Here is a 17,050-nt window from a genome sequence, read left to right as displayed (position 1 = left end):
AAAACTTTAGCCCTAAATAGTATATACACATAAATGTCATAATTGTAACATAGTCTAAAATGCAGCATGAATTTTAATGTGTTTTTTCTCTTTTACAATTGTTTTATAACCAGGTGGATGAATAGTGGTATGTGTGCTCCATGTTTAAGAGATGATCTATTTAATTCTGTTGTCTTTGCCAGATGACTGGGATGCAGCTGTGGCTAGCCTACTGCAGGTCACACCGTTTCTTCCTCCGACCCTTTGGAGCAATACAATGCGCTGTTATCTTATGAATACTGCAGACACACAGCCAGAAGTGGACTTGATTTTCCAAGTAAGGCAACTATTATTCGCCATTAGTTAAGTAACTTAACTGTAGAGTGACTCAAAGGATTTAGGTGGTTATTCAGGTTTCTTTTCTGGCTCTGTGGCGAAGCATAAAGTACTGCTGAACCATTACAGAGAAAGAAGACATTGTCTTTGTCCCTGATCTGTTCTGAGTGCACTGATTTCAGCTAGTGAATTGATGGATGTGTTATTGTCGAACTGAGTGTGCCAAGACCACATGATTAATGTTGGCAAGTACATGGATAATATATGGGCGAGAAAGTGTTCATCTGTGACAATGGATTGAAGCAAACCTTCCCTCTCCCTAAGCTGATAGTGTGGTGATTGTTTGCAGCAACCCGCCACTGCCCTGGCAGATATTACTAACTTCATGAGGGGTAAGGTTTAAAGGAGATGTTCGAGGCAAGTTTTTACACAGAGGGCGGTGGGAGCCTGCAACTCGCTGCCGGGGGGCTGGTGGAAGCAGATACGGTGGTGACTTTTAAGGGGCGTCTTGACAAATACATGAATAGGATGGGAATAGAGGGATATGGTCCCCAGAAGGGTGTGGGGTTTTCTTCAGACAGGCAACATGGTCGATGCAGGCTTGGAGGGCCGAAGGGCCTGTTCCTGTGTTGTAATTTTCTTTGTTTTGTTCATAACTGGATATGGATCATTACTACCTGCACTTCCAGCTAGTGGCAGCTCTAACATCCAGGAGACTTCTGTCTCTTAAGTTTAAAAAAATATATAATCGAGTGACAATTGGACCAATGAACATTATACTTCCATATCCTTTCGGCACATCATGTCCAGGCTCACCTGTGAACAACTTCGAGAGGTACAGGAGGACCCTTGTCATCATCATGACTGCAATTTGGCAACTATCTTCACACAAAACTACTTTCTTGAAATTTTACAAATTGTGGCTACTCCATAACTAAGTAAAAAAAACATGTTCTATCGATAAACTTCCTATAGTGTGTGTTCAGAAGGTTTGCTCTATCTTATGTAGAAGTGTCCAGGACACAAGAATATTGGCAATTCCTCCACACTATAAATATTAGGGCCTGCCTACCTCTGGAGTCACAGACACTGCTTTAGAAGATGGTTTTTGTTTTATTCACCAGAGGCAAAGCAATGATGATGGCAAGAGTAAATGGCTGTAGCTTTTGTTCCGGGTGAGAGTCATCCTCACTCGAGGATTACATTTCAAAGTTAGACAAATCCTCAAATGAGTGCGCTCAATTTGACCACTTTCTTTCTGGTTTGAAGGTTTGATTTTTATGATAATGTTTGGTGTCTTTTTCTTGGTAGGAGTACTTACCAAAGCTGCAAATGACATGCGAGAGTCTTGGACACTTTTTCCTTCTAGTACAATTCCCAGTGGAGTGTTCGAGTCAATACTTAGCAGAGAGGAGGCGAGAGATTGAGAAAAGCTCCTTGTGCCTCTTCCTTCTAGGATCCACCTTGCCTCGGTAAGGAGATTCCAGTATCCGTGATATAAAGTAGAAATTGTGGTTGATTCTGTCCACCTATGAATGCTTAGTTCGCTCATACTGAATTCCACTCGGTGCTGTTAACAAAGGCACTAACCCATTTATTTTAAGGTTTGACATCTCTGTTGAAGTAATGCAGAGAGGTAATTGATGTACGCTTTTTCAATATTGTATGAGAATGCCATTGATTATTGTCTTTCAGTGATGCTCTGCCACATTTTATAACTTTTTTACTCCGATAAATTCCAATGTTTGGATTTCAATGAATTTTACCTGGGCAAGCTCATCACTTGGTGATGATCAATCTGCTCGGTGGGATTTCACAAATTGCTCATAATGCTTTCTGACCTTTTTTGCATTTCGTTGCAGTTTTCCCCAATAGCAGCTGAAATTGCGAACATCAAAAACAAGGTTTAAACAAAAAATATAAAAAGCACACTTTCACAACATAAAAATACCCATTGATTCTTGTGACATTCTTTTGATGTCTTTATTAGCAATTGCATTTGAAAAGCTTTGCCTTCTCAAAGAAATGGGCTGGGATTTAAATATTTTGCTCCAGAGTAGTGAATGGAGAATCCTTAGTGCAGAACTTGGCCCCATTTGGCCCATAGAGTCTGCACCCACCCTCTGAAAGAGAACCCGAGCTCGGACCGATCCGCCACCCTATCCCTGTAACCCCACCTAACCTTAACATCTTTGGGCAATTTTTAGCACGGCCAATCCACCTAACCTGCACATCTTTGGACTGTGGGACGAAACCGGAGCAGCCGGAGGAAACCCACGCACAAACTCCACACAGACAGTCATCCAAGGTGTTAATCGAACCCGGGTCCCTGGTGCTGTTAGGCAGCAGTGCTAACCACTCTGCCAGTCTGAGCATGTGCAGAGTTCTAAATTTCCTGATGGGGATCATTGTTGGCCCATTAGTTGCTTTGATGAAATTATTTTTGCAGTTTCTGGCACTGACTGATCAGCAAGACTTCCTCAAATGCTTTTGAAAAGCAAGAGGCCAGGTTCCGAAAGCTTTATTGAATAGAATTTACATTGTGTAATATGTAGGAAGAAAAGGAAAGAGGCTTGTCTGTGTGTGCATAGACGCGCTCTGGTCTTGGGGTGAAGGGAGTGGGGCAGGGAACATCAGACAGAGTATTCATACCAACCAGAATTCACAGTTCAAAAACGTTGCTGTATGCTTTTACTAAATCTTATGCTATATTATGAGTGGAGGGAGCTCAATGCCACTTACAATCGGAGAGGATTAATATAACATTACAAGTTTGGACAGTTGTAATTACAGATCTGGATTTTATATTCCAAAGATATGAAAATACAAACAGAATGTACAATTTAAAGTTGGGAATGAGTTACATTTTTGTGCCCTGGTCAATTTCCCCCCCCAACCTATAACACTGCTTCAGTTTGTAACAATCTCAATTTAAAAAAAAAAAAAAATTTTTTAGAGTACCCAATTCATTTTTTCCAATTAAGGGGCAATTTACCGTGGCTAATCCACCTACCCTGCATATCTTTGGGTTGTGGGGGCGAACCCCACGCAAACACAGGGAGAGTGTTCAAACTCAACACGGACAGTGACCCAGAGCCGGGATCGAACCTGGGACCTCAGTGCCGTGAAGCAGCAATGCTAACTACTGTGACACCGTGCTGCCCGCATTATAATCCCAGTTGATGCTATAATTGGACGGGAACGGTTCAAAACACTGTACTTTTTAAAAAAATCAAACGTAGAGGGAATAGAATCAAAAGACTAATAATTAGTTTTAGTAATAAGAAAAAAACATTTATTAAGCAGAAAAGAAAATTGAGTAATACTCCTGTATACCCCCCCCCCCCCCCCCCCCCCCCCCCCCACACACCCTTAGGTTAACAATTATACACCGATGTGAAGACTAAGGGTGGTATTCTCTGCTCCCGATAAAAATCGGGATGGCTGTCGTGAAATCGGCCGAGCTTCACGACGGCCTCGGGGCCCGCTCGCCGCACCTAATTCACCCCCACTCTGGAGGCTAGGAGCGGGCACCCGCGTTCCCGGCCGCGACCTTGTCGTGCCGGAAATGACGCAGAAACGGCGCTTTTCTGATGTCATCCGCGCATGCGCGGGTTGTCGGTTCCAATCCGCGCATGCGCGGGTTGCTGGTTCCAACCCGCGCATGCGCGGATGACATCAACGCGTAGACGGCACGAACCCGCGTATGCGTGGTGCCGTCTTTCTCCTCCGCCACCCGGCAAGACGTGGCGGCTTGATCTTGCCGGGCGGCGGAGGGGAAAGAGTGTGTCCGTTTTGGACGCTGGCCCGACGATTGGTGGGCACCGATCACGGGCCTGTCCCCTCCCGAGCACAGTCGCGGTGCTCCCGTCCAAATCGGGCCCCATGATGCCCCAAACGGGCATCAGGCGCCCATTTCACGAATGCAGTGACCAGATGTGGTTGCTGCCGTGGTGAAACGGGCGTGAAGGGCTGGCCGCTCGGCCCATCGGGCTCGGAGAATCGCCGTTTGCCGTGAAAAACGGCGAGCGGCGATTTTTCTGAGCCCGGGGGGGGGGGGGGGGGGGGGGAGAATCGCTGGGGGCGCCGGGGGGGGAAAAAATGTCGGGAGGCCCTCCCACGATTCTCCCACGCCACGTGGGGAGCGGAGAATTCCACCCTAAATAAATGGTAAAATACATTTGAAGCTACAGTGGTGTCATTAGTTCTTTTTTAAAACATACGGAATGGCTGTAGTCAAACATACACTCCTCTCTGAACCCAAGTTAGTTTCCGTGGATTTCTCCTCAGAATCCTGCCCCTCCCCCAGATGATTGTCACATGAGTTTCCAAACTCCACTCCCGAAAACATGCTTTAAAACTTTAGAAGTAAGGCTTTCTATTAGCACGTTACATTCCAAAATCCACTCCTCATTTTCCAAAGGACTCATTTGAACATAATTTTTTCTGCACATCTACTGGCGAATCCAGTCCAGGATTTTACACCAATCCAATTAAGATTCCTTTGTCTCAACCGACTTCTACTGTGAACACAAACTCTGATATCCAGCCGGTACAATCATCCCAATTACATTAAAATGTGTTTCAGAGACTGTAATAAGACATTTCAAACTTTAGTACACCTTCAGGATTGGTTTAGAAACTTAGCTTCTCACCAACCGATCCCTTCTCAGCTCTGTCTGTGCTGTCCATTAACATAATCCTGTTCTATTTCCAGGTTTCTAGAACAAACTGCCCTTTAGTTCCTCTGGAGCTGGTTTTCTTGCAGTTTACTACTTTGAACATTGCTATGAGAGCTGCCTTCTCGCTCTCTCCCCGACTCCAACTGCTATTAGCAGAGCTGTGGGAGTTCCCTCTGTGGCGGTCTCTCTGCACTATTAGCCTTGACGTCCAGTTAAAACTAAAGAACAAAGGAAAGTTCTCTTACAAGAACCTCTAGTTGCCAAGCAACTATATTTACTCTTCACGCTGTAGCTGCCTCTATCACAATAGAAACGCAGTTGGAACTTTTATTCTTTTAAATAAATTTAGCGTAACCAATTCTTTTTTTCCAATTAAGGAGCAGTTTAGCGTGGCCAATCCACCTACCCTGCACATTTTTGGGTTGTGGGGGTGAGACCCACGCAGACACGGGGAGAAATGTGCAAACTCCACACGTACAGTGACCCGGGTTCAGGATCGAAACCCAGATCTTCGGTGCCATGATGTAGCAGTACTGACCACTGCACCACTGGGCCACCCCCGAAACGCAGTTGGAACCTAACCAACCCCCCCCCCCCCCCCCCCCCCCCCCATACACAAACAGCTTTGTCCAGCATTAATCCAGGTGCAGGAACATTAAATTAAACGCACCTAAAACTATAACTGATTTTTAATGTTTTCCAAAACAAATATAAATCCCTTAAACTATCTTTGATTCCTCAACAACTTAAAGGCTACATGTGGGCTTATCGCCACATGTTTTTTTCATACAAGTTTTACTAGATGTGGGTAGCGCTGCAGGGAGGGTGCAGGTGATGAACATGAATGTGCTCCTAAATTTCCTGTTTGTCTTTCAGTCCCTCTTGATCTTTTCTTCCTACGGCCTTTTTCTGGAAGGTAGAGGCGCTGGTCTCAGATTTTGTGTGGGGAGAGAAGGTGCCGACGGTGAGGAGGGCTCGCTACAAGGGCAGAGGCAGGGAGGGGGTTGATGCTCCCAAACCTGCTGCACCACTATTGGGCAGTGAATGTGGAGTAGATGAAGCAGTGGTATGCGGGGTGGGGAGGAGGGTGGGGGGGGTTTGTGGAGTGGATCAGGTTGGAAGAGGAGCCTTGTGTCTTGCTGGGGGATATGTACGATTTTCGCCGGTTGGATAAGATTAAGTTTGCGTTAAGGGGGGTCAGAAGAGGGTTTTGAGGTACATGGAGGCCGGAAGAGGGTTTTGAGGTACGGTGGAGACCATTATGACGGTATTTGAGGAGTTGTGTCTTGCTGGGGGAGATGGGAGGGAGGGAGTAAAAGGGGGAAATGGAAAGCTGTTAACTCTGTTTTGGTAGAATGTGGTGTTGCTGTTATTGTTTAAGTTTGGGTGTTGTTGACGAGGACAACATTTATTGCCTATCTCTAATTGCCCTTAAGAAGGTGGTCGGCTGCATTACTGTCTGGAGTCAAGTTCAGTACAGGTTGAATACAGTTCAAGTACAGGATCCTTCCATCAGGATTTTATTTTTACTGGGTCAATAAGTATTTTTAAGGCTGAGATCAGATTTGTAATCAATGGCTATGGGGATAAGGTGGGAAAGTGGAGTTGAGGATTATCACATCATGATCTCATTAAATGGCAGAACAGATGCGATGGGCCAAGTCGCCTACTTGTCCTATGTTTATGGTCACCATTACTGAATTATAGATTTATTTAGTGAACTGAATTTAAATTCCCCAACTGCCATCATGAACATGCGTCTCTGGATCACGAGCCTGGGCCTTTGGATGACTAATCCAGTAACATAGCCACAATGTTACAGTCCCATCGCCTCATATATAGTGGTCTGTATATGTGCATGTTTTTTATTCCATCATATGTACATAAAGGCCGTTTGCATTTTTCAGTACATTTAGGAACAATTCTATTTGGTAATACCAGTCTTGTGATGAAATAAAAAGTTGAAAATTATGCTACTTGTCATTCATTTCCTGATGTAGCCCATTATATATGTCAAGACCCAATGAAAAGGGAAAGCATTCATCCAATGATTCAGTTGATATAAGTCCACTTGTGTTTTTGTTTTTGAAGCATAGTTTGGCCATTTCTTGCAATTATGCAGTCTTCAGCTCTTTGTCTGTAAAATGTAGCAAAGTACAGTGGAAAATGGATGTGTAAATCGTCCTGCCTGGAGAGCAGTCACTTTTCATTGTTCACCACCCCCCACAGCATATCGGAGAAAGACAGAACTTGGGTATATTTAGTGAAGTGGCGGATGTTTTCACCCAACTCAATCCCAGGTCACAGATTTCCTTGCTTGCAAAATGAAATATTTTACTGATGTGGTCACACTGCACACAAGTACATAATGGCCTTCAAATGTCAATGTTTGTAAGAACAATTCCATCTCAAATATTTGAATTCAACCCAAAAGGAGTATTCTCAGATTATGAATGCACAATGCAGCGGAATAGTCATTGTTACCAGCTCTCGTATGTAACCCCAGCACTGTTGTGTTTAATATAAGGTGTATGGAAGAGGACTGTGAAGAAAGTTTCCTGAAGAGTGGTGAGACTAGACCGTTGATAATATACCACAGATTGGAGGAGAGCAGTGACACTTCAGATTTAGCACTCCACATGATTGACAGAGTATCTGATGCAAACCACCCCCAAAAAGCAAAGGTAGTATGTGGAATTATTTGCCTTAATTGAAGACTCTTCACCTTCATTCTGCTTTGGCCTTTTGAACTCATTCAGTACTTGTGTAATTTTGAAGTCCCCTGCTCACAGCTGCAGTTTTGATCTTTAATTTGGGTTCTGAAGATGAGGAACAAATGTGATACTTGTATTAAATTGTTAGCTGTGGTGAATTTTGACCTTTCAGTCTAACTGGAAAGCGCATCAGCTGGACAGCAGCAACCAGCGTCTATATCTCCAAACTGGAGCAAGGAAATGTCCCTCGTTTATCCAATGATTGCTGTGTGAGTGGGCGACCAATAGTCACTCTAAGCTGTGCACTGTGCCTGTCAGGAATGTATTGCATAGTGTTCAAACAGCTATGTAGAAGTAACGATCCCTTTGCAATGTGCACACGCGTGCATATGTGCCAGTATTAAAGGGACCGTGCACAGCAACAGGGTTTTAGGGACATTGGGGGCAGTTGGATTTAGCTGTAATGCCTTCCAGGTGTCCCCACTGCGGATGAAACATTCAGCGGACACTACTCTGGATTCATCAATGATTGTCCTGGGAGATAAAATGTCCATGGAAGTGCATCCTTCGGCAAAGGAAGAGAGACGAGGCGGAACAAAACCTTTCATTTTAATCCTTTACAACTTTTTAAATGCATGGAGGGTGTAGCACGGACAGAATAGTCTTGTCTTTGTCTCGATGGTGGCTCATTTTGATAAGCTTCATGCATAGAGAAAATCCCTGGTTGACCACAGTGAAGCACAATCTGCATTATCTTTTAGCTTATCAACAATTTCAACCATTTAATAAATCTTTATTGTCACAAGTAGGCTGACAATGTAGGATGACAAGTACACTGCAATGAAGTTACTGTGAAAAGCCCCTTTTATCTTTATGGAACATTTTAAAAATAGTTCATAAAACATGGGAGTTTTTTTTCAATAAAGGTAGAGGTTTGAATCCCTTCTAATGAAGGGCAGACAATGGAAATATTGTCTACGATCTGCGTTTGTGTTGAGACAGCGTACACACTAAAACACTCAGGCAGAAAGGAAATGGCAGAGAAACAAGTGGTTCAAAAAGTCTAATTGTGGTGTTCAAAGAAACCGCAATGTGGTAAAATAGATTAAAGCATATTCTTATGTTCAATTAATTGGATATTATTTCTAAAATTAATTTTGGAACTTGAAAACTGCAGCTGTGATACTAAAATTGGAGGAACTAGCAACTGTACTTTATATTTAATTTTCATATGTCTGAAATAACATTCAAACATTTGTCTTTTGCTGCAGCCTGGATGAATTTATGGTATGCATTTTCTAAACAAATGTTATATATATTCCTAAGCATCATCCAGTCATACAATTTAACATGCTTGAATATACTGTAGGGACGACTCTGAGAGTGTTCTGATCTGTCAAATGTTTGAGCACATCTTTGGATTTGCTAGTTCTAGTTATACACAGCTTCTCTGAGACCTGGCTGATTTCTGTCTGCATTGTAATTCCAACACGTGGGCCGCGATTCTCACCTCCCGCTATTCTCCCACCCTCCCCCAAAATGGCGTGTCCAGTTTTCCGACACGCCGCTCGGAGAAACGCGGGGCGCCGTTTTTCACGGCGGCCCGCGATTCTCCGACCCGGATGGGCCGAGCGGCCTGCCGTTCCCGACCTGTTCACGACGGTGGCAACCACACCTGGTCGCTGCCATCGTGAAAATGGCACGCAAGGTAAGTGTGGGGCCTAGGGGGGGCGGATCGGGGATCGAGCACCACGACCGTGCTCGGGAGGGGACTGGCCCGCGATCGATGCCCACCGATCGTCGGGCCGGCGTCTCAAGGGGACGCACTCTTTCCCCTCCGCCGCCGTGCAAGATCAAGCCGCCACGTCTTGCGGGGCGGCTGAGGGGAAAGACAGCAACTGCGCATGCGCGGGTTTGAGCTGTCCAACCCGCGCATGCACGGCTGACGTCATTAGGCTCCGCCGCGGCGTCATTCTTGGCGCGCCGGACCTTGAAGCCAGGGACAAGGCCCGGCCGCCGAGTTTCCCGGTACGGCCTGCCTATCCCCCCGGGTAGGGGAGAATAGGGGCCGGGAGAGGCTTCCGATGCCGTCGTGAACCTCTCCAGGTTTCACAACGGCGCGGGCCTTGCAGAGAATTCCGCCCGATGGATTTCACTGTTTTGTGTAAAGTTGAAATTTGGGGAAGCATGGTTAACACCAATATGAAAATATGCCTCATGCATTTGTGTTAAATGCAGAAAGTTTACAAGCATATGAAAAAATGACAGGAAAAATCAGCTGGTCCATTAAGACTGTCCAATCCTGGCATTGCATATAAATAGACATTTCTAATATCTAATTGACTTGAAAATACATCCCAATTCATATTCAATGATATACAACCTGCAAGGTATTAGTCATGTATTTTTCAATAAAATGCGTTATCAGCCCCAAGTCCTCCTTTTGCTCAATAACTGTGAGCACACGGCCTTGCATTAATGTACAAATGCTTGGAATTGCCCTGACATATTTGCTGTCTCACAATGACTGCATATTTCCATCTGACATTACCTCGTTCCACTCTACCTCAACAGTCCTCATCCATGTCTTTATCACCTCCAAACAGAAAGCATTGCAATTTTTTTTTGGCAGATCTACCAAAGGATATCTCAGCCAACGATGTGTGAAATCCTATCCTTCACCCAAGTCCCACTCACACAGCAATCCTCTCCTTGCTGACCCACTGTGCTCACCCGTTACTGAAACCCACCAATTTAAAATACTCGTTCTGTGTTTAATTTCCTTCATAGCCTGGCACAATTCCACCTCTGTGGTCTTCAGATCAACAACACCTCAATTTCCGCCAACAGAACTCTTTCATGCCTCTGACACTTGTTTCTTGTGCCTACGCATCATTAGCCATAGCAGTCTGGGTTCCGTAATCATGAATTCCTTTCTTAAAACACATTTCCTCCTTTAAGGTCCTCCTTGAAACAAGCTCTCTGGCCATCTCCCCTAAACTCTCTTCCTTTAACTCACTCCCTTGTGTTTGATTAGGAGTGGAGATTTACAGCCTCTAAAATGCAGCGAACCTATCAAAGGTCCATTGACTTTCGCAGGATGGAAAATCCTGCCAGTGAGAGGGGCCATAAGATTCCTCCCTACATTTCCTTGAATTATGATGGCATGTTTACAATGTTAAATGTGTTATATAAATGTAGGATGTTGTTGTTAATCTCAAACCTGTGCATAAATTCCCTCCGTGCTTTCATCTAATTTGTGGACAAAATGACCAACTTCGATTCTAACACTGACGCGACTAGAAATTGGCCTCTGTGTGGAATGATTAAGTTTAATGACTACCGACCGTCATTGGGAATGCAAACTAAAACCCGCTCCTCAATCACACAGGACTCAGTGTATTAAAAAAGTGAGTAAAATACTGTTTGGGGAAAAAAAGAAAAGGTTGGAAACACTTTGCAGGTCAGTCAGCATCTGTGAAGGACCCACAGCTTGAAGTGTCGACTGCTGATTTCCCATGGATGTTGCTTGACCCATAAAACTTAACTTTAAGTCGTAGCTTTCTGTGTAGCACCTTGTCGAGGCCTATTAAAGGTCTAGACACACAATATTGCACGGGGCTTTTGTTATTTATATACTGTAACATCAAGATATTCTTGATCTTTTTTTTTAGATTGTTGAGCACGATGGAAGTGCAGAAGAGGGAGCAAAAAAAGTTTTTTCCCAAATAGAAAGGATCATTAAACAGGTGCTGTACACATTGTGGATTTAGTGAATGCAGAATTTTCGTAACACTTTGAAGTGCATAATCCTGTTTATTTAAATTATCTTTAGTCTTCTACAGCAACAATGCTGACTGTAAGGAGGAGCAATCAGGTTCCTGTCTTTGTTAAAATATTTCTTACTTGGTCCAGGAATTGCTGGGTTGGGAAAGCACAGACCTTGAAAACAAAGATTCTGGAATCGAGGATGATTCCACCAACTGGGAAGAGGAGGACTTTGGAGATGCGATATGGGATATGCATGATGAACAGGAACAGTTGGAAGCTTTTCAAGCAGCAGTTGGATCAACCTGTGAACTGGGATTTGAGAAGGTATTGCTTGCTTTATGCTCATGATAAATCACAACCATCACAGCGAACACACAGGGAGTTAGAAATTGTAACTTAAAATGGAATAAAAGTGGTTTGTGGTCATCAAGATCACCCTGCAGTGGACTGGAATTATTTTCTCTTTATACAGGGTTTAAATAGTTTGGGACAGATGCAATGTGTTAGGTAGTTTAGCCCACATGGCATTTCATGATCCTGTTAATTCATTATCCAACCAGTGGGATTTTTTAGAATTCGAGTAAAGTTTGTCATGTGAGTTTTTTGTCTGACATGGATTGGGTTGAAACTTGTCATGTTCATAGAATAGAATCCCTACAGTGCAGAAGCAGGCCATTTGGCCCATCAGGTCTGCATCGGCCCTCCAAAAGAGCACCCTACGGGGCCCATTCCCCCACACTATCCCCATAGCCCGACCTCGCGCCTTTGTACACTAAGTTGCAATTTAGCATGGCCAATCTACCTAACCTGCATATCTTTGGACTGGAGGAAACCAGAGCACCCAGAGGAAGCCCACGCAGACACAGTCAGCACCTGCAAACTGAACACAGTCAGTCACCCAAGACCGGAATTGAACCCAGGTCCCTGACTCTGAGGCAGCAATGCTAACCTCCGTACTGCCCTTCACTTAGGCTCCTTCATGCTTTTCAAAAGTGAATCTGTGTGTGTAGCCCACTCATGAGCACTGCGAATAACAAACGTGTTAGCACATCAATGCAAAGTATCAAGTTTCTTGGTCTCAAAGTGCTTCATGTGTTGAATGAACTTGAAATGTAGTAACAGCATTATAGAATAAAATGATAGCTAGTTTATGCACAGTAAGATCCAAAAAAACCCAATGAGATGATTGATGAGTAAAGCCGTACCTGATGGTGTTGGCCAAATATCTGCTTCATGTCTTAGTTAAAAAAAGCAGGAAAAGAATTTCATATGAACAAAATTACCATTGTATTATAGTTTCATGGTATAATTTCAACTCGTATGGTGTCACCCATTGCTCGCTGGACTGGCTTACTGTCCTTGTAAAATTCTCAATATTTTACCTTGACATTGTACTGTTATGGACGGGGTTTTTAATTTAAACACCCCTGATTTCTTTGCTCACCACTTGATCATAAACAGAAAGGTGTTTTTGATTTACCTGCCCTTTTGAGTGAGTGGCATATTTCCTAACCGTTCAATTTTGGTGTGATCCAATTTCTATTAATAATCCCACAGCCAACTTGAGGTCGGACGAACACAAAGGGGCTAGTTTATTTACATACGTCATACTCAGGAGGAGGGTCACAATGTTGCCTCCTTTTCACACATCCAGTAACAGAGATAGAGAAGGAAAGATTTACAGGGCAAAGACCACAGAGAAAAAAACAATTGTTTCACGTGTGTCCAGAGTTTGGAATAAAAATCCAGTGATGCGTTCCTTCACAGAGATTGGCAGGTTGAAAACTGATGCTGGATAATTTGCTTTGCCAGGAGAGATGACTTCCACGATGAGATAGGTGCGCAGATCTGAATTAATTTTGCAGGCGATGGTTCAGAAGTTCCAGTAGAAACAGTGTAGATGGGACCAGACATTCAAACATGGACGAGCCCCTTTTCTCTGCTGCTCCTTGGTAGATGGAAAGACGGCAGACTGAGCTTTGCAGCTCCACAAGGCAACATTACAGGTTCCACCAGCTAGGTGGGTCATGTCTCATGACTCTCACTTCTGCACTTTACTTTGACAAAGTACCTTGCCTGGGTTCCTGAGATGGTTAATGTTCCAAACATTAAGTCTTAATGGGAGGTTGCAGGATCGTCGGTCCAAGAAGACAGATTGCTGTTGGTTGGCCAGGCTTGGCTTCTGAAATGTAGATGGTCTTTGTGTAACTTCCATTTGAATCTGGGCTCTGCAGCTCATAGAGCTGCTAGCATATCTTTGGGGATAACGAGGTACAGGTACTGCCAAATAGCTCTTAATCATTCAAGGGTCACAGCCAAACCTGGATTCAGCCATTTTAAAAGGCCAGTATCCAGTTTAAAAGTTTTAGAAATGAGCCATGAGGATATATGCATAATGGTACAATACCTTTACCCCAACGCAATGAGTATATGTAGTTGTCATTGCTGCCCCCTCGCAAGTGAGACTATAATTTTATTTTCCAACCATTTTGTATCAAATTACTTACAATTTTGTGCTGTGGGCACTCACTCTCCCTGGGCCTGAATTTTATTTTGCTTGGGAAACCAGCATAAAACAGCATCCCTCAGTCCAGACCACGGAAAGAGATGTATTAACCTAGTGTGTGCTAACCAGCATCCAAACAAAAATATGCAATTGGGAGCATTACAAAATCATGTTAAATGTCAGTATAAAAATGTCACATTGTTTAACAAATTTTAGATTGTGCTCTTTTTCTATACAAATTGTTTTTAACTATTATAAATATGAAACCAAAGTACATTTGGTAGTTACCTGTCAAACAAACTCATTGTTTTCATTTTAGTCTGGTATCTTATGATGGCACTTCTAGCATTTATTTGTGAACAAACTATTAACGTGTAATTTCAATTGTGTCTGTGCACGGGATGCATTTAAACTGTACTTCTCCAAACAGCTATCTAGATAGCATATTCAGTTATTTTTGTTAGCATTTTGGAGATTGTCATTAATAATGCACAATTGGGAAGATTTATTCTGTGCGCTAAATTGGAAATTTGTTCGCAAAGAGCAGGTTTATTATTTCACTACACACAACTCATTTTCAAATTGGTGGTTAATTCTTTAATCGTTGCATATCCGTTTCCTATGTAAATCATAGAATCTCGACAGTGCAGAAGGAGGCCATTTGGCCCATCGAGTCTGCACCGGCCCTTGGAAATATATTAATGTATGCAAACATTGTAATCCAGTTGAAAACCTGTATGTAAAACATGATAAATTATTAAAACCTATCGAAAGCAAAAACAAATCTTACTTCACGGGCTTTTGATGAAATAGGTTTTTGCCTCGCTGCAGAAACAATTCCACGGGCCTGAAGGTTTAATGATGTAAGTTGTTCATGTAACGTATACATTGGTTTATATTTTTCATTCATTTGGAATAGTTTTCAGAAACAATGAAACCTTCAAAGCTCAGATGTGTAAACCGAAATTCAGTCCGCATGAAAGAATGCACTTTAGAACAGAATAGAATTTGGCCCATCAAGCCTGCACCGACTCTCCGAAGGAGCATCCCGGCCAGGCCCACGCCCTAAACCTGTAACCCCACCTAACCTTTTCTCTTGGACACAAAAGGGCAATTTAGCACGGCCAATCCACCTAACTTGATAATCTTTGGATTGTGGGTGAAACCGGAGCACCCGAAGGAGACCTACGCAAACACGGGGAAAATGAGGTCGGAAATGAACCCGGGTCCCTGGCGCTGTAAGGCAGCAGTGAACCACTGTGCCACCGTGCCACACTAAACTTTTACTCTCTGTTGTTTGTTTTTAGTATTATGACCGGCTGAACGATTTGGTGACAGCTCCTGCACCTATACCTCCGCTTCTTGTGTCTGGTGGACCGGGGTCTGGCAAATCTCTCCTGCTATCTAAATGGTACGTTTATACTTTAACGCTCATGTAAAATATTTCTAATTCCTTTAAATTCTACATGTCCTGAATTCTCCAGCCGGACCATCGTAAACTATTATTTTACGTAGAAAACGGAGGAGTTGGGCGGGGGGGGGGGGGGGGGGGGGGGGGGGGGGGGCTACTAAATTGGAAATGAACACTTTTCATACTTGACTAACTTTTAATTTATGCAAATTGATCCGAAATAAAACAAGTCCACAGTTCTGAACTAAAATGGTGGATGTACTCAGCGGGTCAGGCAGCCTTTGTGGCGAGAGAGACTGAGTTAACGCTTCAGGTTTTATTAGAATGTTCTGTTTTTAATTCAGATTTTCTGCACCTTCACTATTCTGCTTCTGCACTTCTGAGCATGTAGCTAAGATGAATAGAATAACAGTTTTTATATCCCACTTACCCTGAACAGGTGCAGTCACATTGTGAACTTCAAAATGTGAAGAGCAAGACACACTGCATATTATGTTCCCAATCTAGAATTGGTGGATAGTACACCGATTTGCTGCCTCTCCTTTATTCCCCTTTGCAAATACAGGGCAGGTGAAGGAGGCGAGACCTATAGTAAGTATGATCTTTGAGTTTATAATTTGCTGTTTTAAATTTCTTTTGTTTTTATAGGATTGAACACCAGCAGAAGTGTTCCCCAAACACCTTGATTTTATATCACTTTGTGGGAAAGCCTCTGTCTACCAGCTCTGAGCCAGCACTAATAATCAAACGACTCACCGTGAAGGTAAAGAATTGGATACTTCGACTGTAACTCTGTCGGGTACTTAAGAAATGGAAGAAAATAGAACGAGGCATCGATTAGACATTCACTCCCCTTCCCCTGAACCTTGTGTTGAATTCTCAAATAATTTGAGTTAAGTAACTGAGTTGAGAGCAGTCTGTAGCCCAAATGAATGCTGAATGGACAAATGCCTTCATCAGAAATATTTTGCAACAAAACTAATGGCTTGCTGAACTCTGAGAAAACACTGCTTTGCAAGTTTTGCATTTATCTTGTTTTACTCATTCAAAAAAAATGTCAGTTTTGTTTGTTTGAGTTTGTAACTAAACTTCAACTGTGAACATCCCAACATCTCAGGGTCACAACAGTGTTCATTATTAATAAAAATGTCAGAGCACAGATAGAAAGTTATTTACATTGCTGAATGCGTAAATAATCTCTCCTCTCAGTGATTTCACGTCTTTTGTGACATAGAACATACAGTGCAGACGGAGGCCATTCGGCCCATTGAGTCTGCACCGACCCATTTAAGTCCTCACTTCCACTCAATCCCCGTAACCCAATAACCCGTCCTAACCTTTTTGGTCACTAAGGGCAATTTAGCATGGCCAATCCACCTAACCTGCACGTCTTTGGACTGTGGGAGGAAACCGGAGCACCCGGAGGAAACCCATGCAGACACGGGGAGAATGTGCAGACTCCACTCAGACAGTGACCCAGCAGGGAATCGAACCTGGGACCCTGGCGCTGTGAAGCCACAGTGCTAATCACTTGTGCTACCGTGCTGAGATTACAAGTTACCACATGAAGGGCATTGCTTCTCACTGAAATGTGCACCCACCTACTGGTCTGTATTCATAGAGGGATAAATTTCACAAGGCTGTGCGAGAG

At 43.4% G+C, this 17,050-nt stretch overlaps 1 protein-coding gene and 1 long non-coding RNA gene across 3 annotated transcripts in view; one reads left to right on the top strand and one right to left on the bottom strand.

Annotated features, from left to right (window-relative positions):
• The window catches only part of nphp3 (nephronophthisis 3), a 67,289-nt gene that overhangs the window by 17,783 nt on the left and 32,456 nt on the right, over positions 1–17,050 (top strand). For both annotated transcript variants that reach the window (XR_005460605.1, XM_038796616.1), the window contains exons 6-12: positions 183–316; positions 1,627–1,787; positions 7,525–7,681; positions 11,386–11,460; positions 11,627–11,806; positions 15,296–15,399; positions 16,048–16,162. Coding sequence is in view for 1 of the 2 variants with exons in the window: in XM_038796616.1 (XP_038652544.1) it covers positions 183–316; positions 1,627–1,787; positions 7,525–7,681; positions 11,386–11,460; positions 11,627–11,806; positions 15,296–15,399; positions 16,048–16,162 (926 nt within the window). In the remaining variant the exon portion in view is untranslated. The remainder of the gene's footprint in view (positions 1–182; positions 317–1,626; positions 1,788–7,524; positions 7,682–11,385; positions 11,461–11,626; positions 11,807–15,295; positions 15,400–16,047; positions 16,163–17,050) is intronic.
• On the bottom strand, positions 1,794–5,055 carry LOC119965787. Its single transcript, XR_005460606.1, has 3 exons — positions 4,971–5,055; positions 2,082–2,193; positions 1,794–1,930 (listed from the first exon to the last, which is right to left on the bottom strand). It is a non-coding gene; the product is annotated as an uncharacterized LOC119965787 (long non-coding RNA).

The sequence above is a fragment of the Scyliorhinus canicula genome, chromosome 5 (assembly GCF_902713615.1).
Source record: "Scyliorhinus canicula chromosome 5, sScyCan1.1, whole genome shotgun sequence".
Taxonomy (NCBI): Eukaryota; Metazoa; Chordata; class Chondrichthyes; order Carcharhiniformes; family Scyliorhinidae; genus Scyliorhinus; species Scyliorhinus canicula.
Note: the sequence above shows the minus strand (reverse complement) of the source record. Positions and strands in the feature narration are given on the sequence as shown.